The following is a 23,145-nucleotide window of genomic DNA, read 5'->3' as shown; positions in this document are numbered from 1 at the left end:
GGGTGGTGCCTGGAGGGGATTCTTTCCTTCTGTAGATATTTTCCTGGAATCAGTGACTGCTCCCATCTGATTCTTAGAGGGCTGAGGCGGCGGGGCAGAGGAATGTTCCCCCTGTGGGTGCCTGGGTCCCCCGAGGCCGTCTGCCCCTGGGACCTTGGGGACATTGGGCTTCAGGGTGTGGAAGGCTGAGCCTTCGGGATGGGAGCTAAAGGGCTGGCTGATTCCCTCCAAGGGGAGTGGAGGTGGTGGGCTCCTGCCCTTTAGGAGTGGAGGCTGGGAGGCTGGCAGTGTCTTCACAGGTCCTCTTTTGGTTTGAAGTAATTGGACCTGAGGGGAGACAGAGATGGGAGGCCTGGGCAGGGCAGGGAGGATGGTGGGAGGAGGGAGGAGGGATGGTGGTGGAAGGTACTGCGGAGAAGGTGGGGGGCGCTCAGAAGTGGTGAGGCTGCTTCCACCCTTAGCCTCCCCGCTTTGGGGACTCACTCCACCACGAGGCTCAGGATGCCCAGCAGCAGGGCAGCTATCAAGACAGAGAGGAGCAGGATCCTGGCTTCCTGAAGATCGTGACTTCCTGCAGGGAGCCCAGGAAGCAGTGAGTGATCCTGGGGACCTCACCAGTCATGTGGGGGGGCGCCACCTAATGCTCAGAGATCATAGCCAGGGGAGGCCAGGGCCAGGGCTTCAGGGGTCCAACCTGGGAAGCAGCGCTTTTTGGGCCAGCAGCGCACCTGGGTGCTCTGGCAGGTGGAGCAGTTGTAGAGGGTGGTTCTGCCCCCTGCAGGAGATGACAGGAGCCGAGCTGGGGCGGGGCAGCCCCAACTCCCTCTGGGGGCTGCCAGGCTCCCCTGGGGTACCCCCGGTGCCCCCGGCCTCACCACCCCTTCCTTTCCTACTCACGGCAGGCAGGCGCGCAGAGAGCTGCAACCAAATACAAGGAGGGGTGTGGGGACAGGAGACGCTCAGCCACCACCACCCACCCCCTGCCCCAGAGCCCCAGCACCCCATCCCTGCCACAGCAGTACCTTCCCGGGTGTACTGGGGGAGCTTGATCTTTTGCAGCCAAAGCTGGTACAGGGGGAGGGAGGAGAAAGACCCTTTGATCTCTGGGGAGACACGGGAGTGATATTGGGGGCGCATCCCCCGGGGAGGGGTGCACCTCTACCCCTCACCTCATGCCTCCAGGGTCCCACCTTCCTGTATCCACCCCCCTGATCCCTAGCCTCCTCCTACTGCCCCTCCGAGCCCCCCAGGGGCTGCCTTGCCCCTTGACCTCACCCATAACCCTCAGGACTCGGTGAGTCTTTTCTATGACTCTGTTCATGGACACCTCATCTGTGGAGACAGCAAGGATGTGTGAGTCTTTCCCGGCTTCCCCGGGGCCGAGGCAGGTCCCCCGAGGGGAGAGGCCAGTGCGTCCAGAGAGGGCTGCGGACCGGGGGTGTCCCACTCGGGGACTGTCCCTGGATGTCTGAGCTCACCTAAGGCAAAGGCCGGAAAGTTCCAGGAGGCCCCACAGTCCTTCCACTTAGCCTCCACTTGGCCGCACATGTGGGCCAGGCGGCCCGACAGGTCTCGAGCTGAGAGCTGGCAGAGGATACAGGCCTGAGTGGTCGCCAGGAACACCCCACCTAATGCCAGCACCCACATGAGGCCTGCTGGGGAGTGGTGGGGGAGCCCACTGAGGCTGGGAAGGCCTCTAAATGCTACAATCTTGGCTCTAGCCCTGCCCGGGGAGTCTAGGGTGTTCCAGAACAGTTGGGGATTCTAGAACATTCTGGCACAGTGCCACCATTCTGTCTCTGGCTGGGGCTAAGGTGGGGCCCAAGGAGCTGAAGACCCGAAGATGACCGGCAGAGAAAGCGGGGCTTGCGCGGCAAAGAGGACAGCACCCCCCAACCTGGCCCGCAGCAGCCTTGACAAGTTTGAGGTTCCAAAAAGCCATTTTATTTTATTTTATTTTATTTTATTTTATTTTAGTTTAGTTTTAATTTTTTATTTATTTATGATAGTCACACAGAGAGAGAGAGAGGCAGAGACACAGGCGGAGGGAGAAGCAGGCTCCATGCACCGGGAGCCTGATGTGGGATTCAATCCCGGGTCTCCAGGATCGCGCCCTGGGCCAAAGGCAGGCGCCAAACTGCTGCGCCACCCAGGGATCCCTATTTTATTTTTTTTAAGGATTTATTTATTTATTTTTATTTGTGATAGACACAGAGAGAAAGAGGCAGAGACACAGGAGGAGGGAGAAGCAGGCTCCATGCCCGGAGCCCGAAGCGGAACTCGATCCCGGGACTCCAAGATCGTGCCCTGGGCCAAAGGCAGACGCCAAACCGCTGAGCCACCCAGGGATCACCACCATTTTATTTTTCTTCTTGTAAATCGTGACCAGTGATAAATAATGAGTGACTCCCCCAGTGGAAGAAGTTGTGCATGAGTACCCCACCCCTTGGGGACCCAGAAATCCCATCCCTTCCCATATCCTCCCCTGCTCTCTCCACCTCTTCTGTTGGTCTCCCCTCTGCCCCAGGCAGCCTGGGACCTGCCCAGCTATCTCCTAGCAACCATGCCCATGGTTGCCTTGGCAACCAAGAGTTCTATAGCGGCCTCCAAGGCCCAGCTGGGCCCACTGATTCCTCTTACCTTTCACCAGGAAGATCCTAGTGACTCAAACATCAACGGGCTCCTGCCTACGTGGTGAACACACATGCGTGCACACACCCCCCTACTTGATTACACTACTAATTCTCCATCTACTCACACCCATACCACAGACATACCCAGTGCCAAACACCAGGCAACCACAAACAGGCCTGGACATGCAGAGACCACAGAAAGCCCAGCACACAGATGCTGCCTCCAGCAATAGATGGGAGTCAGGAAGGCGGAGACCCGCACGTCAGTCAGACACACAGGCTGACACACACATGTACGTGAGCAAAGTAAGGCCAAAACCTGCGAAGATGCCTCCTCCACCATCAATATGGGGTCCTTTACTATGGACTACGGGGCTCCAGCCCTATAGTAAATGGGGATTCTCCTAACTCCCTCATGCCAACCTAGGGTAGAGTGTAGCCTTTCCGTCTCCCTAAGTAAGTAACGTGAGAGTGTGAGACCCAGCAAAGGATCCCCTTTCCCATAGTCAAGAATGTTCCAGCCACGGTTTGGTCAGGCCAGGCCATCCAGCTGCAGGAGAAGCCACAGTCCAGGAGACCACGTCACAGCAATCCAGAGTCCTTCACCCACACTTCAGTGTCCCTCCAGGGTCCTGCTAGGCCTAGCCTGAGCATGGAGGGGTCGCTACTTCTCTAGAACCTTGAATACTGAGCTCAAACAAGGAGACACTGGAGGCTGCCAGCCTCAGGCAAGAACAAGCCTGGGAACCTTCCCCACCCCTCCCAGGATTAGCACCAGTCCAGACCCTCTGCATGGCTTTTGAGCCCTCAGCGGGCTGAGATTTGGGAATTCCTGCCCACACCTGGGCTCCAGTCAGGTGCAGTGGGAGCCCTGACTCTCACAGCTCCAGAGGCAGAGCTAAGAAGAGGCTTCAGGGGGCCCTTCGTCCCTTTTGCTGTCCGTTCTCTCTCCGCACCCCACTCAGATGGGAGCGCCACGCACTCAGTGCCGCACGAAGCGCAGAGATCGCGAGTTGAGCAGATCTTCGGGGTCAGGGAAAACGGAGTCTAGACGGAAGCCGTGCTCCAGAGCGACCCGCAGCACCTCCTCTAGGAAGCCTGGTGTGCCCACCACCTCCCGCAGCTCTCCCGGCCCCCCAGTCCACAGCGGCTGCAGCCCCAGTCTCCTATACTCCACCTCGGGGAGTTCTGCGGGACAGGGGGCCCACTCCAGACGGAAGTGTGGGCCGCCCTCAGCCCTATCCTCACTGGCCACACCAAAGCGGGCCCGCATGGCACCCAGGCACTCGGGGTCCGTGCAGAAGATGTTGGCTCGGAAGGTATCCACCTGCACAGAGCTCAGCTCATAGTGGTGTGGGCCCCGGCGAGCAGAGAAGTGCACCAGGCGGGGGCTGGCATCCACGTCTGCGTGTAGCAGGGCAGCAGTGGGTACGGGGGTCCCCCGAGAGGCCTCCAGGTCCCGCAGGGCATCCAGGAGGGGCTGGATCTGGTAGAAGTCGGCCTCTGCCCTGAGAAGTGCCGTCTCCCCATACCCACGGGGCAGGTCGAGGCGGCCCAGCCGCAGGAAATTGAGGATGTGCCGGAAGGCCTTGCCATCTCTGTCGATGAAGTAGTGGCCACCTCCCTGGGGGCTGAGGTTGGGGGGTATGGGGGTGCCGGCCCTGAACATGGCCCCCAGCATGGAGTCCGGGAAGCGAGTCAGGGTCTCCAAAGTGGTGGAGTATAGTGTGCCCCCAACATTCAGGGTCACGGGGCCCCCAAAAGAGGGGGGCGAAGAGGGCACAGGAGGCGGCGAAATTTTGGGGACTACGGGAGATACCGCAAGAGAAGAAAAGGCAGAACTGCCTGGGTGTGGGCAGAATTGGGTCATAAAGTTGAGACTGTCTCCGGATTCACAGGTGGGAGCGCACGGCGGTGAGATGCGGGGCTCGCCCAGGCTACGTCGGTAGCGGGGGGTGGTTTCCAGGGACAGACGCGGCCGAAAGCTCGAGAGAACAGCTGAAAAGCGCAGAAGCCAGAGAGGCGGGGAGATTTCGGTCCAGGCGCTCTCGATTCCGGGCGGAGGGTCAGCGGCTCCTCTCTGTGGTCTTCACACAGAGGGTTTCCGGAGTCCCACCAGCAGGTGACGGTGGCGAGCACAGGCCGGCGCTCGGAAGGACCCAGCTTCCGAGTTCTCGGCAGATCGCTGTCGCCGCGGGCGAGTCCACGCAGGGCCCCGGGGGCCAGTCGCAGGCCGGGCCTGGCTCGGGCGCGGGTCTCGGGCGACGGAGGCGGGGCGGACGCGAGCGGGCGGCGGGGGCCCCTACCCGCCGGGGCGCAGGGGATGCACGCTCGACGCGAACCAGGAGCCCCGGAGGACTCGGATGGAAGCCGCCGGGAGTCTCGGGGCCCGGGTGTCGCCGCCGCCGCCGCAGTCCTCTCCGCCCCCAGGAAGTGGCCTCAGGGCAGCGGCCGGGGGGCCCTTTAAGGGACCGCCCCGCCCCCTTGGCGCCCCGCCCCCCACCCCCGCGGGGCTCGCGCGGCAGGAGCGGAGGTGGGAGCCGAGAGTCTGGAACCCGAGAGACGGGGCGAACGGGCCGGACCAGGAACGCGGGCGGGGGTGGGGTCTGGAGGGTGACTCAGGCGAGTCGCTCCGGATGTGGCCGCGACCGCCCCGCAGGCGCCCAGGAGTGCCCGACCTCACGTCTGCAGCTCCGCGCGGGGCCCGAGGCCCCGCCGTCCCGGGCTGGGGGCGGTGCTCACCCGGGCGTTCGCGTCGGGAACTCCCGAGGGGGCGGGTGCTGAGCCGCCGCATTCCGGGGATGCCTCAGGGCCGGGGTGGCCCAAGCCAGCCTCTCCGTCCCGGCCCGACGCCAGCGGCCCCCTATGGGAGGCCGGCCCCCCAGCCCACGCGGGCGGCCTCTCCTCTGCCAGGCCCGCCGCGTCTGGCCATGTCGCCCGAGCCCGAGAGCTCCGCCCAGAGCCGCCGGGTGCTAGGGCTGCGGCCTCCGCCTCGCTGTCCCGGAGTAGCCCCTCGCGTGACTCGAGCTCGCAACCCCCCCCCCGCTTCCGCAGCCCCGGTCCCGGCCGGAGGGTGGCGCCCCGCAGAGGAATGACGACGGGAAGCGCAGAGCACAGAGGCTTTAATGGCCCAGGGACCGGCGGGGTGGGGCAGAGGGGGCCGGGATGCGGGATCAGAGCGTGTGCAGGTCGTGACTGCGCCGGCTCAGCTTCTCTGGGTCGTCCGACGCCATGAGGGAGAAGTCTCGGAAGATGTCCAGATACGTCTCGTCTCCTGAGGGGAGGGAGGGAGCAAGGGCTGGGCTGGCGAGGCGCCGGCCGGGCGGGGTTGGAGCGCGCTCACCGTGGGCACAGCGCCCCGGCCCGGCCCTCTCGGGGTTCGAAGACGTGCGCTCTCACACGCACTCAATACACATTTGTGCAATAAGTAATGAAATTAGTCTATGCAGCCGGGTCCGCGAGGCAGGTCTGCGGGAGCCAGAAGCTCAGCAAGGAAAGCGCGTGGTGGGGCGGGAGGTACTTTACCTGCCTGGCCCTGGGCCGCCTCGACCTCTCTCATCTTTGCCAGGCGTAGCCTGAAGGGGAAGGATTCAGGCACGAATGACTTTCTGTTCAGGGCTCCACTCCCACTCCCCGTCCTCTGAGCTGGGGTCGTTAATTCATCTGTCCCCCTGGGATCCAGTGCTTAAAGGCGTTTACCAACCCCGAAGTCTGTCACTGGGGACGAACTCACCATCCGTGCTCCCTACCCGCCCCCCTTCCTACTCCCCGTCCCGGGTCTACACTCGGAGAACCCTTCCTCTTGCCGGGTCCGCCAGCCGGCCAGCAGCTCCCAAGCCCCGCCCCCAGGTGGGTAGGGCAAGCACTGGCCCCGCCCCCAAACAGCCGCACAGGGTGACGATGTCAGCGTTGGCCGTTTCCATGGCGATCGTCAGGGGGTCTTTGTCTTCGGAGTCCCTAGCTCCCAGATCGGCTCCTCGTTTCAGGAACAGGCAGGCCAGCCTGGAAAGGACAGACAGGTTCAGCCGGCTACTCACCATATCCGGGCCCTTCTTTCCCGCAGCCATCCGCCCCGCCCGCCCCTACCCGGTGTGGCCCAGAATGGTTGCGTGGTGCAGCGGCCCCCGGCCGTGATTGTCCGCCTGGTTCACGTTCGCCCCGTTCTGGAGGAGAAACTCACAGGCCAGAAGAGAATTCTGCATGGAGAGGTTGAGAACGGGAGAGAAAGTGGCATCTTTAGGAGCAGACTAAAGAGGTTTTGGGCTGGGGTGCAGCTGTGTCAGGCTCTGCTCCAGCCCCTTCCCGGTATGCATAGGTTAAGTCCACAGTACAGCGTCATGCGGTATGTTATCTATTCTACAGACGAGTACACTTGAGGCACAGAGGTTCACAACAGTGAGTGGTGTGAACGTGGATTCAAACCCAGGTTGCCTGCCTCCAAATCACATGACCCCTTAGCAACCCGTCTCTATTGGTCATCATTCCCTAAGGGGGATAGGGGTAAGAGCGGGTCCCTAGTCGCAGTCTGTACGTGGGCAAGACTCACAGCAGCCGTGGCCTGGATCAATGGCGTGGCATTTTCCCGAGCTGCGTTGACCCAGTTGACATCAGCTCCATGGGCGAGGGCATCGGCCATGGTGGGGAGGGATGGAGGGTGCCCGGCAGCTCGAAACAGCAGGGCCCCCGGGTGGAGGCTGCCCAGGTCATCGGAGGGGGGCTCTGGTGAAAAAAATTGGCCGTGGGTCTGGTAGGAAGCCCTAGGCACAGGCCCCAAATGCTCTGATGGGTCATTCCTCAGTTGTGGGGAGGCTCCGTGTGTGTTCGGGACTCCGGGGACAGCAGTGGGAGGTGGGGGTGTGTGTGCGTGCAGGGCCCGCAGGGCAGGGGGCACGGACAGCATCATTCAGCTCCTCCTGTTCACTTACCTGGACCGGCTGGACCGTCACAAGGGAGCCAACAGCCTCAGTGGCTCTGGTTCCCTCTGCTCCAGCCAAGCTCCCGCCCCCCCAGTCCTTTTCATTCTCCCTCCTGACTTTTCTTGTGGTTGAGACCCTCCCTGCCTATCCCCAGCCCCATGCTCCTCCCCAGTCTTCACTTAGCCCCTGAAACTCTTGCCTTGTAAAATCAGTGCTAGTGTGGTCCGCCCCCAACATTGGCAAGGGGAGGGCTGGGGCCCCATGCTGTGTGCCTCCTCACCGGGTGTGACATAGTGCTGGGCATGCAGCCCGGCTGCCAGAATGTCCGAGCAATGGTATACCTGGCCTGGCTCTGCAGCTTCCCAGCTGGGACCTGATGGAAGGCTTGGGGAGCACAGGAGGCTGCCCCCTGGAGGGCCCCCGGCCACCTCTTCGCCCTCGAATATCAGGAAGTTTGGTCAGGAACTTCTTCTCCACATATTTGGCATGAATCCAGGCCTCCTTCTCCTGCCTGGCAGAGTATGGCAGGGAAGAAGGGGGATAGTCTTCCCTCCTCTGGTCCCAGACCCTCTTTCTTCCCCGCCAGTAGGCAGCCCCAGCACTTCCATCCCAATCTCACCGGGAGCAGGTGGGCCCTGGTTTTTTCACTGCCATAGCCTCCACGCGGGCCTCATAGATCTGGTTGATGACGACATTCCCCAGCTCGCACATAAGCTTTGGGTGGCCCAGACAGAGACACAGACACAGACAGACAGGTGGGAGGGGAGGGAGGTGAGTGTCTGAGCCCTCAGGGCGCTGCCGTCCTGGACTCACCCCACCCCACCCGCTTCTCATCATGACACCCCAAGTCACCTTCACCAGTTCTGGCTCCCATGAGTCAAGTGTCAGAGACCTGACTTTGGAGAAGTGAACCCCGAGGCTCCTGGGGGGTCAGAGTGGGAGTCAGGCCCTCTGTGGGGCAGCAGCAGCCAGATGAGCACAGCAGGCACGCAGAGGCACTGACCAGGAGGCGGCAGGGCAGCGGGCTGCGTGGCCTGGCTCTGTTCATCCTTCCCTCTTCCCCCTTCTCCTACATTTCAGTGTCAGGGCCTCATTCTCTTCAGCCACCTCCCTTCTCTTGCCCTGCCATTCCCCTCCTTCCACCAGACCGATTCAGATGGAATGCCTCACAGACTTGCTGAGGCCTGGTGACCTTTCCTCTCTCTGCTCATTGGTTCCTTTACCCTCAAGAGCCCCGACCCCATGCATCCAGTCAAGCCTATAAATCCCTCTGGCCAGACCAGGACGCTGTGCCCAGTGACAGCAGGGCAAGGAGGAGGGGGGAGCCCACAGGAGGAACTCTATCCTGCCCCCTCCCCAGACCCCAGCCGGAAGGAGTAGGGCCCCGCTGGGGTAGTGGGGAGTGACCTGTGGATGCCCGAGCATTGGATGCACAGAGTGACACCCAGGTTGATGCTGGCCCACTCTGGGGCTGGCTCTCGGCAGTCACAGCACTGGGCATTGCCGTCTACGCTCTGCACCTGGGCTGCCACGTGCCCAGCTCCGCCTGGTTCCCTGCCCCTGCTCATCCCGCCACAGCCCAGGGTAGCGGAGGAGCTCATGGCTGGGTATCCTGAGCCCTAGGGGAGACAGAGGTGGAAAGGATGGCTATGGGGCTTGGGGAAGGGTGCCTCATCTCCCTAGGCAGCCCGGCCCTGTACCCTCAGATTAAGGCACCTGGCCTGGCCCCCGGGGGCTGTCCTCGAGGCGAGCCTGGCTGAAGGCCGTGGCGATGCTGCTCTGCACAGCACTGATCCACAGCTGCAGGAGACGCTCCGAGTCAGCCTGCAGGAGGCAGGACCTGGGCAGGAGGGGAGAGCAGAGGGGCGCGTGTGGTGTGAGGCCCCGGGGAGGCTCAGGATAGGCTGGCTTACCTCCAGCTGCTATTCAACCGGTACCCATTGTACTGACATACGAAACACCAGCTGAATAGAGATTTGGCACCAATGGGTCAGATCTTTCTAAATATCCCCCATTGCCTTATCCTTTCTCACCAGGACACCTCCCGGTCTGTCCCCCAATCCAGCCACCAGAAGGTTAACGCTCTATGATCAGCCCTGCCTCCCTGTTGGCAAAGATTTAGACACAGGAATGCCTGTGTGGCTCAGAGGTTGAGCATCTGCCTTCAGCTCAGGTCGTGACCCCGGGATCCTGGGATCAAGTCCCACAATGGGCTCCCCGCAGGAAGCCTGCTTCTCCCTCTGCCTGCGTCTCTGCCTCTCTCTGTGTGTCTCTCATGAATAAACAAATAAAATCTTTTTTTTTTTTTGGAACAAATAAATTCTTTAAAAAAAAAAAAAAAAGATTTAGACACAGTGGAGCATTAGGAGCATCAATCACCCCTGACTTCTGCACTCACTTGCTGGGGGACACAACCTCAAAGCAAAACCGCCTTTCTGAGTCGGGGCAGAGCTTCACAGTGCAGAGGCGAAGGTCATCCACCACCACGGTCACGGGGTCCTGGAAGGGGAAGGAAGGTGACGAGGGGCAGCCATCCACACAGTTGCAGCAGGGGCAGGGGCAGGGTGTCACCAGGCCCCGGCACCCAGTGCCCAGCCCACCTACCTTGTACTTCTTCTGATAAACCAGTTGGTTGCTCTGAATAGTGAACCAGCGTCTGGAGGAGGTGGGAACAGAGTTGTGGACATGACACTGGGATGCACTTGGGACAGGGACTGCTGAGAGGCTGTGTGCCCTTTGCTCCATGAGGATCTTGCCTAGAGAGCCGTGCTGACCACCCCATCCCGTCAGGAGGGCGCACGGCCTTGTAGGCCAGGACACCCAAAGCGGCACTGCTCACACCTCAGACAACCTAGATTTGATGCATTCGTGAAGACAACTTTCCAGAAGTAAAATGCTTTTTCCAATAAAAATACTCTACTATAATTTTTTAAAGATTAAAAAAAAAGATTTTATTTATTCATGAGAGACACAGAGAGAGAGGCAGAGACACAGGCAGAGAGAGAAGCAGGCTCCCTGCCGGGAGCCCAACGTGGGTCTCAATCCCAGGACCCCGGGGTCACGCCCTGAGCCAAAGGCAGACGCTCACACGCTGAGCCACCCAGGAACCCCAAGGTTTGTTTTTTGTTTTTTAAAGTAATTGCTATACCCTCGTGGAGCTCGAACTCACAACTCCCAGACCAAGAGTCATGTGCTCTCTACTCATTGAACCAGCCAGGAGCTCCTATAATTGTTTTTTATAAAGATTTTATTTTGGGACACGTGGGTGGTTCAGCGGTTGAGCGTTTGCCTTTGGCTCAGGTCCTGATCCCGGGGTCCTGGGATCGAGTTCTGTATCCGACTCCCCGCATGGAGCCTGCTTCTCCCTCTGCCTGTGTCTCTGCCTCTCTGTGTTTCTCATGAGTAAATTAAAAAACCTTAAAAAAAAAAAAATTTATTTTTATGTGATCTCTACACCCAATGTGGGGCTCGAACCCAGAACCCCGAGATCAAGAGTCACAGGCTCCACGGAGTGGACCAGCCAAGGCGCCCTGTGTCTCTTGCCACAATTTTGACAGAAGCATCTTAGGGAAAGGCTCAATTTTCTGACTTGGGCCAACGTCCCCGATGGGCTGGCAGTGGCCCTGGGACAGGAAGTAGAGTCACAGTAAATGACCAGCCCGCCCCATACCTGCAGGGGTCCTAAGTCCCTACAGAAGCTGACAAGGCCCCATGTCGCTGAGCACACCCCCACTAGCTCCAACTTCTCCTTGCCCCACATCTTCCTCCCTCCCTCTGTCCCCCCACCCTCAGGGCTCTGTCACTGGCTCCTCCTTCTGCCTAGAATATTCTCTCCCCCAGATATCCTTCAAGTCTTCACTCCGAAACCACCTGACCACCCCACCTAAAACCATGACTCACGAAGCCTGACCTGACCACCCCACCTAAAACCATGACTCGTCCCCAGCTCTTCACACCCTCTGCTTTAGTATTTTTTCTCCTGTGCCGCTCTTCTCTCCCAACATAACAGAATTCACTGTGGGTCTCTGCGGTGGGATACAAAATCTGCGAAGCTGGTGGGTCTTGTCTTTTTTTCTCTGTGCTTAGCACCCTATCTCAACAAATGTTTAGGTGATTTGGGTGGGTGGGGGTGATGGGGGTGCCTTCCCCTCACCTGCTCCAGGTCTTAAATGCGTTGCTGGCCCGTTTGAAGAGGTGTCCTTCCATCACCAGGCCACCAGGCCCTTCCTTTAGGCTTGGCTCTGGCTCCTCCCCACCCAGCTCCTGGGGAGCACAGGAGGGTCAAAGGGCAGCTGAAGTGGGCAGAGGCCTAGGCACCAGGCCCTGCTGCACCCCAAGGATCTCACCTTCTGCTTCAACAGCACGTGTCTCTGCTCCATGTCCCTCCTCTCACGAGCTGAATTCAGGACCAGCTGGTGCAACTGGGCACACCATGGGCATTTCAGATATTCCCCCCCCGCCTTCCCCCACTAGGCCAGGACAGGTATCTTAGAGGCCCCTCCGCCCCCACTGGCCTGCTCCCCGGGGCCCCACCTGGGCGCCCAGCTCCCTGCGATACTGGGCCAGCTTGCCCAGCTCCTCGTGGCCCTGCTGGAAATGGATAGCTTGGGCCTCCACCAGCCGCAGCACCTGGGTGACAAGGTGGGCAGGGGGTGGAGCTGACAAGGCACTCTCTGTCTCTCCTTCTTCTCTACTACCACCCCATCAGCAGGCTCCCCTCCACCCTGCCATCACCACCACCGCCACTGCAACTCACAAACTCCATGATGTCAAACTTCCTCTTGTCCTCAATCACGTTGATCTGAAGGCCACCAAAAGCCCTCAGGTCAGTCTTGCAACCACAGCGCCCCCTCCCACTGCACAGGGGGCCCTTTCCAGCCTCTGAGGGGCCAGAGGCCCTGGGATCCCGAGGCGGGATGGGTTGGGGTGGGCACCTGCAGGGCATAATCCAGGGCTCGTCCCTGGTACCCAGCCCTCGCAGTCTTCAAGGCAGCGCCCGCCTCTTCTGCCTCCTGGGCCCGGCGCCTGGGGACCTCGGCGTTGTGGATAAGAGCAGCCTCCAGGCTCTCAGCCCCCTTCCAGAAATCCCGGCGAGCCTCTCGGAAGCCCCGGAGACCTCTGTGGAGGAGCGGAAAAACAACCCAATAGCTCCCCCTACTCCCAGCAGAGTCCCAGGGAGGCCCCTGTGGGGACAGGAAGAAGGATGGAGGCCTGGTTCCCCTCCCGACTCACTCTTTGGCCAGGGTTTGGATCTGCTGCTGCAGCGTGTGCTGGGTGGCATCTAAAAGCTCCTGAGGAAAAGCAGAAATTGGCAGGCGAGGCCCAGGCCACAGAGGCCGGACACCGGTCCCACCTGCTCTGCTCCCTTACCGCATGGCTGTCCAGCTTGTGGCTGAGGCTCGTGGTGAACTTGTCCAGACACTCCTGGGCACGAAACGGCAGAGAGAGGGTAGCAGACATGGGGCAGCAGCACCTACCATCTACACCCAGCCCGCCAGGTGGCCTCTGGCTGTGGCCCCAGCCCAGGTTCACCCTCCCCTCGCAGAGGACGTCCATGTTCCAGACTCCAGCCCAGTGTGGCTTGGGCCTCCACCTACCGCCATCATGGGCTCTGGTGGACCCAGGCGGGCCAGGTCACAAATGCCAGCGATGAAGGTGCGGCCAGCGGCCAGGTAGTGGCGCCCACTTTCCAGGAGGCCATTCCCCAGCTTGAGAAGCTAAGAAGCAACAGAGTGACAGAGAGTTGGGGGACCCCACCCTGGTCCCCCTGCTCTGCCCTTCCCCAGGGCTGTGCCCCTGCTGCCCAACCTCACCTTCGCCTCTGCAGCCCAGCTGGGCACCCCCAGTTTTTAACACACCCCTGGTGCTTAACTGCTCTGTGCCTGGAAGACAAATCTCCCAGCCTCTCACCACAACCAGTGTCAGCTTCACCTTTGAACTGTCTTTCTCTGTCCCTTGACACGCGTAGCCCCCCAGGCCTGCCCCACCTGCCCGGATCCAGTGCTCCCCAGATACCCCTCCCTTATGCACTATTGGGTCACAGGACAAATGCTCTACCTGGGTGGCACTGAATTCCCCAGTCCTTCCCAGCTGGAGCTGTCCCATTCTGTGCTCATGGCACATTCCCTCGCCAGATTAATCAGCCCCCCTGGCCACAGGGTCAGGGCAAACAAAGATGGCAAGTTAGGGTGCTCCTAGGTCTGATCCGAGGAGGGTCCCTCTGGAAGAGCCAGGCAGCTGAGCCAGAAACCAAAGCGAGGTCTCCTGATCTCAGGCCCTTGCTTGGGAACTGCATTGCCTCTGAGGTGACACCACTTGGTTCAGGCCTGAGTCAACATAGCTGGGACAGAGCGAGCGTCAGTGGAGCCCTTCAGCTCAGCCCAGGGGACAGGAGACCAGCAGGGAAGTTCCATGTGGAGATTTGGGGTGGTGGGGGATCAGAAAGCTGGGCCCAGAGGTTCTCCATTAACTTTTAATGAGTAGAAAGACTTTTGAGGGCTAGTGAAGGCTGCAGGGAACTACAGCTTGCCTTGAAGGTGGCTGACAGGGTCACTAATGGTCAGGACAGCGACCATGATCCAATCTCATATCAGATGTCACCACGAGGTGTCTGTGATCAGGGACCAGGATGCAGACACTCACAACTTCACTTCATAGTGCTGGGGCGCTGAGTGTCCATTTTTTTTCCTACCCACCACCCTTTCTCCATCTGTGAGCATTCACAAAACTGAACTCATGACAAACTGGCCCATCCATGCAATGGAACAGTGCCCAGCAACACAAAGGAATCAACCGTCCATATGGGAACTACTCATACCAATAGGCAACAACCTGAGCAGACCTCAGGGGCATTATTCTGAGAGGAAAAAAAAAAGAAAGGGCCAATCTTGAGAACTCGCCTACTGTATGGTTTCACTTGTGTAACGTTCTAGAAACGACACTTCGGGAGAACAGAGGGTGGTAACTGCAGGTTCGAGAAGGCAGGGAGGTATCAGGATAAAGGGTAACTCCTTGTGGTGATAGGAGTTTCATCTTTTTTTTTTTTTTTTGAGAGGGAAACCATCCAAGAGTGGTGGTGGGGAGGGCTGAGGGAGAGGGAGAGTCCTTTTTTTTTGTTGTTCATGAGAGACACAGGGAGAGAGAGAGAGGAAGAGGGAGAAGCAGGCTCCATGCAGGATGCAGGGAGCCTGACGTGGGACTCCATCCCGGATCTCCAGGATCATGCCCTGGGCTGAAGGTGGCGCTAAACCGCCGAGCCACCTGGGCTGCCAGAGAGGGGGAGTCCTACAGAGGTGGACAGGGGCTTGATCTCATGATGATCCTGAGATGACTTGAGTTGAAGCCAAGAGTTGGACGCTTGACCCATTGAGCCACCCAGGCCACCTAGGAGTTTTGTCTTTTCTTTTTTCTCTTCTCTTTTTTTTCCCCTTTTCTTTTCTTCCTTCCTTCCTTCTTTCTTTCTTTCTTTTTCTTTCTTTCTTTTTCTTTCTTTCTGATTTTATATATTTATTCATGAGAGACACAGAGAGGCAGAGACACAGGCAGAGGGAGAAGCAGGCTCCACACAGGGGCCAGACGTGGGACTCGATTCTGGGCTTCCAGGATCACATCCCAGGCTGAAGGCGGCGCCAAAGCGCTGAGCCGGGCTGCCTGAGTTTTGTGTTTTCAATGTGATGCTGGTTATAAGAACAGAGGCTTGTGATGAAGTGCCACTGAATTATACACAAAGACTTTTTGAAACAAGGGTACAGTCAACCCTTGAACATGGGTTTGAAATGCGCTGGTCCACTTGTAAGTGGATTTTTTTTTAACAAATACACTACCGTACCATAAATGTGTTTTCGCTTCCTTCTGATTCATGTTTTCCAAAATTTTGTTTTTATTTTCATTTTTTTAAAGTAAGCTGTACACCCAACATGTGGCTTGAATTCACCACCCTGGGATCAAGAGTTGCGCGCTCTACTGACTGAGCCAGCCAGGAGGTCCTCTTCCTTATAATTTCCTTAATAGTACTTTTCTCTAGCTCCTTTTATTGATGAACACTATATAATACATACACTACACAAAAATGTTAATCGATTATTTATGTTATTGGTCAATGGCAGGCTATAAGTAAAACTTTGGGGGAGTCAAGAATTATATGCCAATTTTTGACTGGATGGAGGGTCAGTGTCCCTAGCCCCCTTGCTGTTCAAGGTCAACTGTAAATGCAAACAGGTAAAATCCAAGTACGGTCTGCAGATAGTTCAACGTGCCAACATCAATTTCCTGGTTTTGGTGATGTACTAGTTTTTTATGAGATGCCACCTCTGGGGGAAACTGGGGCATGAGGACGTGGGACCTCCCTGCATGATTGTTGTAACTTCTCCTAAAGTCTATAACTCAAAAATCAAAAAGCTTAGGGGCACCTGGTGGTTTGGTCATTTAAGTGTCTGACTCTTGATTTCTGCTCAGGTCATGATCTCAGGGCTGAGGGACTGAGCTCCACACTGGGGTGGGGAGTAAAGTGGGGGGAGGACCTGCACTCAGTGGGGAGTCTGCTTGAGATTCTCCCTCCCCCTCTGCCTCTCCCCTCCCTGCCACTCGCACATGTGCGTGCTCTCTCGTCAAGTAACTAAGTCTTTAAAAAAGAAATTTAAAAAGTGAAAAAAAAACTTTTTAAAAAGATTTTATTTATTCACAGAGAGAGGCAGAGACACAAGCAGAGGGAGAAGCAGGCTCCCTGTGGGGAGCCCGATGCAGGACTCGATCCCAGGACCCCAGGTCAAGAACTGAGCCGAAGGCAGATGCCCAACTGCTGAGGCACCCAGGAGTCCCAAAAGTGAAAAAGTTTAAATAAAAAATATGTATTTGTGAATTGGTCACCTGCTAACCTTCAGACTCTGGTACAGGCACTGGGAATTGAACAAAAAAAAAACATAAAAGTCCCTCACAGCACTTAACGTTCTCGTGGGGGAGAAACAAGAAAACAAACTGGCAGATGTGACAGACACACTCTAAGGTGACCCTGAATGGTTCCCTCTCTTGCATCATCCCCACCCCCCTAAGCGTGAGACATGTGACCTGATCCTACCAACAGAACGCAGCAAAGGCCACAGGACAGTGCTCCCATGGTCAGGTTATGCCACGGGGCAAAGATGACATTCTCTGCACCTGTGACTACATTTCGACGTAAGCTGATGCCACGTTGGCGGCACACATGGGAGTGACCCCCCGACCCCATCCCCAACGACAGGCTTGAAGAAGCAAGCTGCTATGATGTGAACTGCCCAGGGATGGGCCCCATGGCAGGGGACTGGGGGGTACCCTGGGCAGGTGAAGGCCTTAGTCCTACAAGGAACTAGCGTCTGCCGACGACCATGCAAACTGAGAGAGGACCATGTGCTTCTGATGGGACTGCGGCATGTGACCCCATGAGTAGAGGACCAGCGGAGCTGTGCTTGACTGCTGCCCCTCTGGCGCCATGCTAACAGGTGCTGGGCTAAGTCAGCACATCCGCAAGGACTCTTTAGGGAGCAGTAGGAAGCTAGCAGGGCAGATAAACACATCACACGTGAGAGCAGGGTAAACGCTAGAGAGAAAACAGAGAAAAGTGAAGCCAAGTAAAGGGGCAGGAGCTTGTATGCGTGCAGATGCACGTTTTATACAAAGTAGCCAGGGAGGGCCTTCCTGTATCATGTTTAAGTGTCTGGCTGGCTTATCTCCCCAAGGCTGTCTGTGGGCTCCCTGGGGGCAGAAGAGTCTTGCCTTCCCCAGAGGGCCCAGCTGACCCAATAAGCCCACAGGGTGTCTGGTCTTCCAAGGCCCTGTGTGCCCTGGGGGTATGGAGCTGCCCCTTCCTTCTCTGCAGCCCCGTGAAGTATTTACCCCACAGGATCAGCATTCACAACACCTGGAACAATGCCAGCTCCCGTTCTCTCCCTGGCCCCGCCCCTCCCACCTCAAGGCGATCCAGGGTCACCTCTCCGTGTCACCTTTTCTAGCCGGGCCTCCAGCTCTGACACCTCGGCTTCCACCAGCTCGATAGAGGCTCTGGGAAGAGAGGGATGGACGGATGGGGTCACAGGAGCAGAGCTGGGGTCCATCTGATCCGTGCACCCCAGGAGGGCCAGGGTTGGGGTTGGTGGGTAAGGGGACAGACAGAAGGGCCGACCAGTGAAGAAGGCCTGACCACCGTCCTCTTTTGCTCCCTTCCTCTGTGCAGTGTGGGAGCCACAGGGCCCAGGCCACAGCAGGAAGAGTAAAAGGAGGGTGGATGTGGTGAGGGCAGGAAGTTGCTAACCGCCCCAGCAGGTGCTGGGGGAGGGGTAGGGGTCCCCAGGAGCGGGAAGTGGGAATGTCAGCTCTGGAGATAGAGGGGCTCCAGAGACTCCCTGGGCACATAAAGGGGGTGGAAAGCACCCAGGCCTGGGGTTGCACAACAAAGGTGCTACTTTGCCCCCCGCCCTACACCCGCAGGACGTCTGGACAGAGAAAGGTTGTAGGTGTGTAAGTATGTGCGCTGGGGGAAGGGGGTCAGGCCTCACCTCCTGTGCTCCCCCAGACCTGTGCACTTACCGGAAGCGGGGTGAGTCCTTGAGACACTCCTCAAAATCCAGCTTGACGGTCATCTCCACTTGATTGGCCCTGAGGCCAGATGGGTGGTGGGGGGTCCACGTGGAAGCGCTCCCCGCCCCAGGAGCAGTTGATGAGGAAGGCGGAGGGGGTCCTCTCCCGGGGAAGAGCCGGGGTGGGGGTGGGGGTGGGGGCTCGATTCCTTCCCGGAGGGTCAGGGGTGTCCAAGGAGGAGCTCTCACCTCACACTTGCTGGCAGCTCTGGGAGGGGCAGAGGCGGGGCCAGGCGGGAAGCCACAGCCCCGCCCACGGAGACTGAGCTGTCCCCTTCCTACTGGGAGCTCTAGTCTCTGCTTCTTTCTCCTTTAGTTGTGGGGGTTGGGGAGGCACATAAGGGGTCAAATACTCATTCAATCACTGAGAGAGGCGAGGTAACCCTGGGTGAGCTCTCTGAGTCCTCAGGTGCATCATCTGGAAGATGGGGTTGGTAACTTGCTACCCCTCCCCCCGCTGCCCTCCCAGGGTTGTAAGAATTCATGGTGCTATTGGTAAGATTAGGATTGGTGGGTTGGCGGTGCCACACCAATCACCGTCACCCTGCTGCAGATGGGTCTTCTGGGCCTCACAGACCCCTGCTGATCCAGTATCCCAAGCCGCTCCCAGCTCTCTTCTGGGCTCCGCCTGCTGTGGTTTCCTGTGTGCAGAGGTCCCTCGCTCCTCCTGTCCTCACTGACCCAGCAGGCCCAGTCACAACTCACGGCACCCAGACTCCTGCGTGTCTCTTTATTGCCCACCTCAATTGTGGTGAGGGCTGGGAGGGGTTGGCCCCCACCCCATCCCCAGCTGCCTACATTTTCCATTGTCTGGCTTCCTCCTCTTGTGTCCAGCGAAGCCGCAGGGTTTCGTCTGCAGAGAGAAAGGACTGGGCTACTGGCTTTCTTGAAGTGGCCAGGAGATCCGGCCCACGTTACTCCGAAACTCCCTGGAACCTACCCACTCAGGCCCTCTCCCTCCCTGGCCAGCACGGGCAGCCCCTCGCCCTTGCCCGGGCTCACGTCTGCATTGGTTTTGGTGTGGGGAGTTTCGGTTGCTTCCAGGTTCTCTCTCCAAGCTTTCCGGGCTCTGCCAGTTGAGCCCCTTGGATACCAGCCACTGACACCAGCCAGACTCTGCTCTGTCTTTGGAGGACAGGCCGGCTCCTGGAGGGGGGCGGGTAGGAGAGAGGAGTCAGGGAGCAGGCGTGGGGCCAGTGGATAGTGCCATGCTGGAGAGGGCCCCAAATCCTTTGGAGCCTCCCTGGTTCCTCTCTGAACAACACAGGCCTTGCACACCAGGATGCTTGGGACCATGCTTAGTAACCACTGCTGATCCACCGGTATGCAAAGAAGGGGAGCTGGGGGGCTGAGTGCTTGTCAAGAGCTAGACATTGTGGCCTGGTGCCCTCACCAGGCTGTGATGTCACCACTGTCCCCGTCAGGCAGTCTTCAGTGGCCTGGTGATCCTGAACAGGGTTTCCTGTGTGGTCCAGCAGACGGACCTCTGTGCTTATGGGGTTCTCAATCACCCAGTTAAAATTTACGGAGCCTGCAAGCATCACGGGACCAAGATTGGGGCACCCCACTAATCTGCTGGCTACCAGCAGCCCCCATCCCAGGCTGACCCAGCCCAGCTCTCACTGTCCTGCTGGTCATGCTCATCTTCTGTGTCCTCCTCAAGCTCCGGGTGTGGGGAGCACCTCAGGTACCTCCCTTTGCTATAATACTCTTTGCGTTGCAGGCCAATCTCCTTGTCTGACATGATGGCGGCTGAAACTGGGCACTGATTTTGGAAGCTACGGGAATCTGGAGAGTCACCCCAATGATCTGAGTCTTCCAGCCACGTCAAGGGTCTAGGACCCCCAGGTGTCCATAATGCCCTCCCTCAGGGGAGAAGCTCAGGCCCCCAATTTTCATCTCAATTCTGTGTCCTCCCATGTGAGAAAACCCTGGTGACCTATCCATTCCCCAAGCCTGTCTCAGGCTTCCCGAGGGCCGTCATGCTGAGGACCCCACCTCCTCCACCTTCTATCTTCCCTGGGGGTGCCTCCCATCAACTCCCTCTCGGGCACCATAGCTGACCCTTGACTTCTAAGAGGTGGTTCCTGGTCACCAGGCCAATCTCATCTTTGACTCCTCTGGCCAGTCCTCCCGGCCAGCCTCTCTCCGCAGGCCTGGGCTCTGGGTCCCGCATCATGCCTCGACTGCTACTGCCCATGCTAGTGCTAGCCCCGTCGCTGTGCTTATTACTGGAAGAAGGATTTTTCTGAGCCTTAAGGAACTTTCCTTCGTCGTAGTGTGACTTTCGGTGCTTTTCAAAATCACTGGAGTCTGTGGGCCATTGTGAGAGCTTGGCTTTCCTGCCAGGCTCCCATGGAGGGTTCACTCTGCCTCCCCTTTCTCCTCAGTCCCGACCCCTCATCTCACGTGTCTTGGAAAAGTTGTCTGAAGACCCTGGGCTTCTGTTATCATTGTACTGTAGGACCTTGGGGTACAAATTGTCCATTGTTGCAAACCTGAAGGGGAGGGAGACTAGTTGGGGGCACCAAAGGGGAGATCACAAGGGGGGCCTAGCTGGGCTGACTCCCCGATCTTGACCTTGGTCAGTCCTGATAGCAGGGAACTGTACCACCTCTCATTTTGGTGGCCGAAAAAGCAGAACTGGCTCTGACCCCAGGGGTGAGGTTAGGAAGAGGCCTCACATCTCTTCTGATCTCTGGCTGGACTCTCACCTCTCAGCCAGCGCCTCAGGAGTCACTGTGTGAGAGGATGCTCCAGGCAGGTCCTCATCACCGTCCTGCAGCCTGCAGAGGAGGGAGGAAGCAGTGCTGGGATGCAGGCATCAGGCTGTTGGGGTCTCTCTGCTCCCCCTTACCCTCTCTGAATAGGGAAGGTTCTGGGCTGAATGATGAGGGCTGAGGGCTCAGCACCTGTGGTAGGGAGTGCTGGGCTCATCCACCTTCATGAATCCATAGTCCTTGTCAGCAGGGTGGTAGGTGGCCAGAATATTCATCTCATCCCACCGCTGAGACTTTTTCCTGGAATAGGGGTAGGAGCCAAGAGAGGAGAAGGAAACCTTCCAGTGACCTTCCCCTTCACAACCCTCCCTCGTTCCTTCAGTTATTCAAAAACCTTTCTCTTGTATCCTCTCGTGGTCTCAGAGGCGCAGGAACCTGAGGATGGCGAGGCGAGGGTACCATACCTGATGATAATCAACATACTGGCCTGACAACGTTTACTGGGCCCCAGCTGCGGCCCCAGAGAGCCTGGAACCCGAGATTTTCCAGCTCACAGCCCTCAGCCGCTCTCCTTCCCAGTTCTTAGGACGCCACCCTCTCCCCTAGCTCCGCCCCCTCCAGTGTCGGGAACCCCGCCCTCCGGGCTCCGCGCCGCTGCCCCCTGAGCCGGGCTCCTTACTTGTCCGCATGGAGGCACTTCTGCATCAAGATGGAGCTGCTGTTTTTTAGGATGCTCCGGGGTCGGTCCTCACCAGGTTTGTGGGAGTGCGAGCAAGTTGACCCGGAGCGCGGTGGACTGCATCCCGAGTTGTACACCCCAGAGCCCCCAGACTCGAGGCCGCAGGTCCCGGATACACTGGTTCCAGGGAAGGGGGCATTGAATCCGTCAGGGTTTGGGCAGGACCCGGCGCTCAGGCCCGCCACCTCCCCAGGGTGCTGGCTGGGCCCGGAACCGGGGACCGATACCCCCGCCGAGGGCCGGCTAACTCTAGGACTGCGAGTTACGATCCCTCCAGAGTGCAGGGGGGGCTCAGAACCGTGAAACAAGGCAGCACCGGAGGGCGGCCCGGCGTCTGCTCCGACGCCTCCTAGCGCCCCCCTGCTCGCCCCTCCCGGAGACTCCCCACCGAGGCCGCCAGCGGCCCCCACAGCCTCCAGCTTCTCCATGGCACCTCCCGGGGGCCCCTCTCAGCTGCCCCGCCCCCACATAACCCCGCCCCGAGGCCCCGCCCCCACCGCGCCGGGCGGGGGACGCTCTGGCAGAGGCCCGGGTCCACTTCCGCGCCGCTCTTCGGGGCAGCGATCCGGGGTTCCAGACTCTAAGTAGGGCCCTCGGGCTGGGGGGTTGCCCTCTGGTTGCCTCTCTCTGTCCCACCCAAAGGCCTTCTTTCTTTGTCTCTGGGATTTGTTCCCGCCCTTCTTCCCCATCACCGCCTTCATCCGAATTATCCAATCACAATCGGGGGTCCCGGTCACGGGCGAAAAGCCTTGATTGTGACGTCACAGCCTTTCAGCCTCAGCGCGAGCTCGCAGAGTTGGGCTGGGGGCTTGTTCCTAGCTCGGGGGTCTTTTTTTGGGGGGGGGCGGGGGTCAATTCCTCAGCGCCGTTGCTGGAAACCACCTGCCAAGGTTTTACTGGACTCTTTATCCGTGGCTTTAAGATTTAAGGGTCTGGCTGGATGGGAGTTCAGGGTGGGCTTATCTGGAAGTACTGCCAGCCCCTTTAGCCTCCCCCGGCCCTTTCCCCAAAGGCCTGCTGTGCCCCTCACGAGAGGTGTGATACAAAGCGACGAGGTTGCGACAGTGTCGCAAAGACGTAGCCGCTCTCGGCGGGGTGCGGCGCCGAGGTGTTCATTTATAAAGCGCCCAGCTCCCTTCCCCAGGTCCTACGGCCGCTGTTCACCCGCTGCGAAGGCTGTGGCGCGAGGGGAACACACCCCCTCCGCCCGCCGTAAAGCGGCTTCCTAGAGGGGCCGCGTGCCTCGGCGAGGGCGGGGTCGTCGGTGCCGCTGTTGCCAAGCTGAAGATGGGGCGGACCCCCTGCGTCGTAAAGGTGCCTGCGGCTGTCGTTTCCTCTTCTGTCGCAAAAGCTCCCTGTCCCAGCCCGCACGGCTTTGAGAACCTCTCCGTCACCCCGCCGTGCCGTAAAGCAAACCTGTCCGACCCCGTCGTCCTCCGTTCCCACCGTGGTGGGTTACTAGTTCCCTAGCCCGGGATGCTTCCTCGCCCGGCAGTGCCGTAAAGCATACCCGGCCCCAGCGCGGAATCC

The 23,145-nt window shown here is 58.9% G+C and overlaps 3 protein-coding genes across 10 annotated transcripts; all 3 read right to left on the bottom strand.

Moving 5' to 3' along the window:
- Positions 1-293: 293 nt before the first annotated feature.
- On the bottom strand, positions 294-1,982 carry TMEM95 (transmembrane protein 95). Its single transcript, XM_041773010.1, has 7 exons — positions 1,479-1,982; positions 1,276-1,332; positions 1,023-1,103; positions 898-918; positions 695-775; positions 484-571; positions 294-327 (listed from the first exon to the last, which is right to left on the bottom strand). The coding sequence occupies exons 1-7, from the start codon at positions 1,645-1,647 to the stop codon at positions 294-296; spliced, it is 531 nt and encodes a 176-aa protein (XP_041628944.1). The 5' UTR covers positions 1,648-1,982.
- A 270-nt stretch (positions 1,983-2,252) lies between these two features.
- KCTD11 (potassium channel tetramerization domain containing 11) lies at positions 2,253-4,508 on the bottom strand. The gene has a single exon (XM_041770115.1). It carries the CDS (start codon positions 4,501-4,503, stop codon positions 3,616-3,618), a length of 888 nt encoding a protein of 295 aa, XP_041626049.1. The 5' UTR covers positions 4,504-4,508; the 3' UTR covers positions 2,253-3,615.
- A 1,231-nt stretch (positions 4,509-5,739) lies between these two features.
- Positions 5,740-23,122, bottom strand: ACAP1 (ArfGAP with coiled-coil, ankyrin repeat and PH domains 1). Of its 8 annotated transcripts, none has more exons than XM_041770110.1 (27): positions 23,032-23,122; positions 21,556-21,732; positions 21,069-21,176; positions 20,871-20,942; positions 19,159-19,302; positions 18,107-19,009; positions 17,524-17,581; positions 13,147-13,266; positions 12,920-12,973; positions 12,782-12,840; positions 12,484-12,667; positions 12,306-12,350; positions 12,083-12,178; positions 11,896-11,970; positions 11,703-11,812; positions 10,154-10,205; positions 9,948-10,048; positions 9,266-9,389; positions 8,957-9,168; positions 8,402-8,471; positions 8,169-8,263; positions 7,891-8,060; positions 7,180-7,352; positions 6,720-6,829; positions 6,525-6,635; positions 6,159-6,208; positions 5,740-5,907 (listed from the first exon to the last, which is right to left on the bottom strand). In XM_041770110.1, exons 6-27 carry the CDS (start codon positions 18,157-18,159, stop codon positions 5,807-5,809), a joined length of 2,223 nt encoding a protein of 740 aa, XP_041626044.1. In that variant the 5' UTR covers positions 18,160-19,009; positions 19,159-19,302; positions 20,871-20,942; positions 21,069-21,176; positions 21,556-21,732; positions 23,032-23,122; the 3' UTR covers positions 5,740-5,806. The 8 variants fall into 8 exon arrangements, with proteins under 8 accessions (XP_041626044.1, XP_041626043.1, XP_041626039.1 ...); XM_041770109.1 differs by lacking the exon at positions 23,032-23,122 and adding an exon at positions 22,780-23,001; XM_041770105.1 differs by lacking the exon at positions 23,032-23,122 and adding an exon at positions 21,271-21,340 and having other exon boundaries at positions 21,556-22,767.
- Positions 23,123-23,145: the final 23 nt, after the last annotated feature.

The sequence above is a fragment of the Vulpes lagopus genome, chromosome 10 (assembly GCF_018345385.1).
Source record: "Vulpes lagopus strain Blue_001 chromosome 10, ASM1834538v1, whole genome shotgun sequence".
NCBI classification, from domain to species: Eukaryota; Metazoa; Chordata; class Mammalia; order Carnivora; family Canidae; genus Vulpes; species Vulpes lagopus.
Note: the sequence above shows the minus strand (reverse complement) of the source record. Positions and strands in the feature narration are given on the sequence as shown.

Bases quoted from the DNA above. Each gene is read 5' to 3' on its own strand.
- TMEM95 (XM_041773010.1), bottom strand. From the start codon at position 1,647: ATGTGGGTGCTGGCATTAGGTGGGGTGTTCCTGGCGACCACTCAGGCC. The intron at 1,333-1,478 runs GTGAGCTCAGAC...CTGTCTCCACAG, and splicing joins CTTTCCGGCCTTTGCCTTAG to ATGAGGTGTCCATGAACAGA. The intron at 776-897 runs GTGAGTAGGAAA...CATCTCCTGCAG, and splicing joins TCTCTGCGCGCCTGCCTGCC to GGGGCAGAACCACCCTCTAC.
- KCTD11 (XM_041770115.1), bottom strand. From the start codon at position 4,503: ATGACCCAATTCTGCCCACACCCAGGCAGTTCTGCCTTTTCTTCTCTT.
- ACAP1 (XM_041770110.1), bottom strand. From the start codon at position 18,159: ATGACCGTCAAGCTGGATTTTGAGGAGTGTCTCAAGGACTCACCCCGC. The intron at 8,061-8,168 runs GTGAGATTGGGA...ATACTCTGCCAG, and splicing joins CCAGGGCCCACCTGCTCCCG to GCAGGAGAAGGAGGCCTGGA. The intron at 6,830-7,179 runs GTGAGTCTTGCC...CTCTCCATGCAG, and splicing joins TGATCCAGGCCACGGCTGCT to AATTCTCTTCTGGCCTGTGA.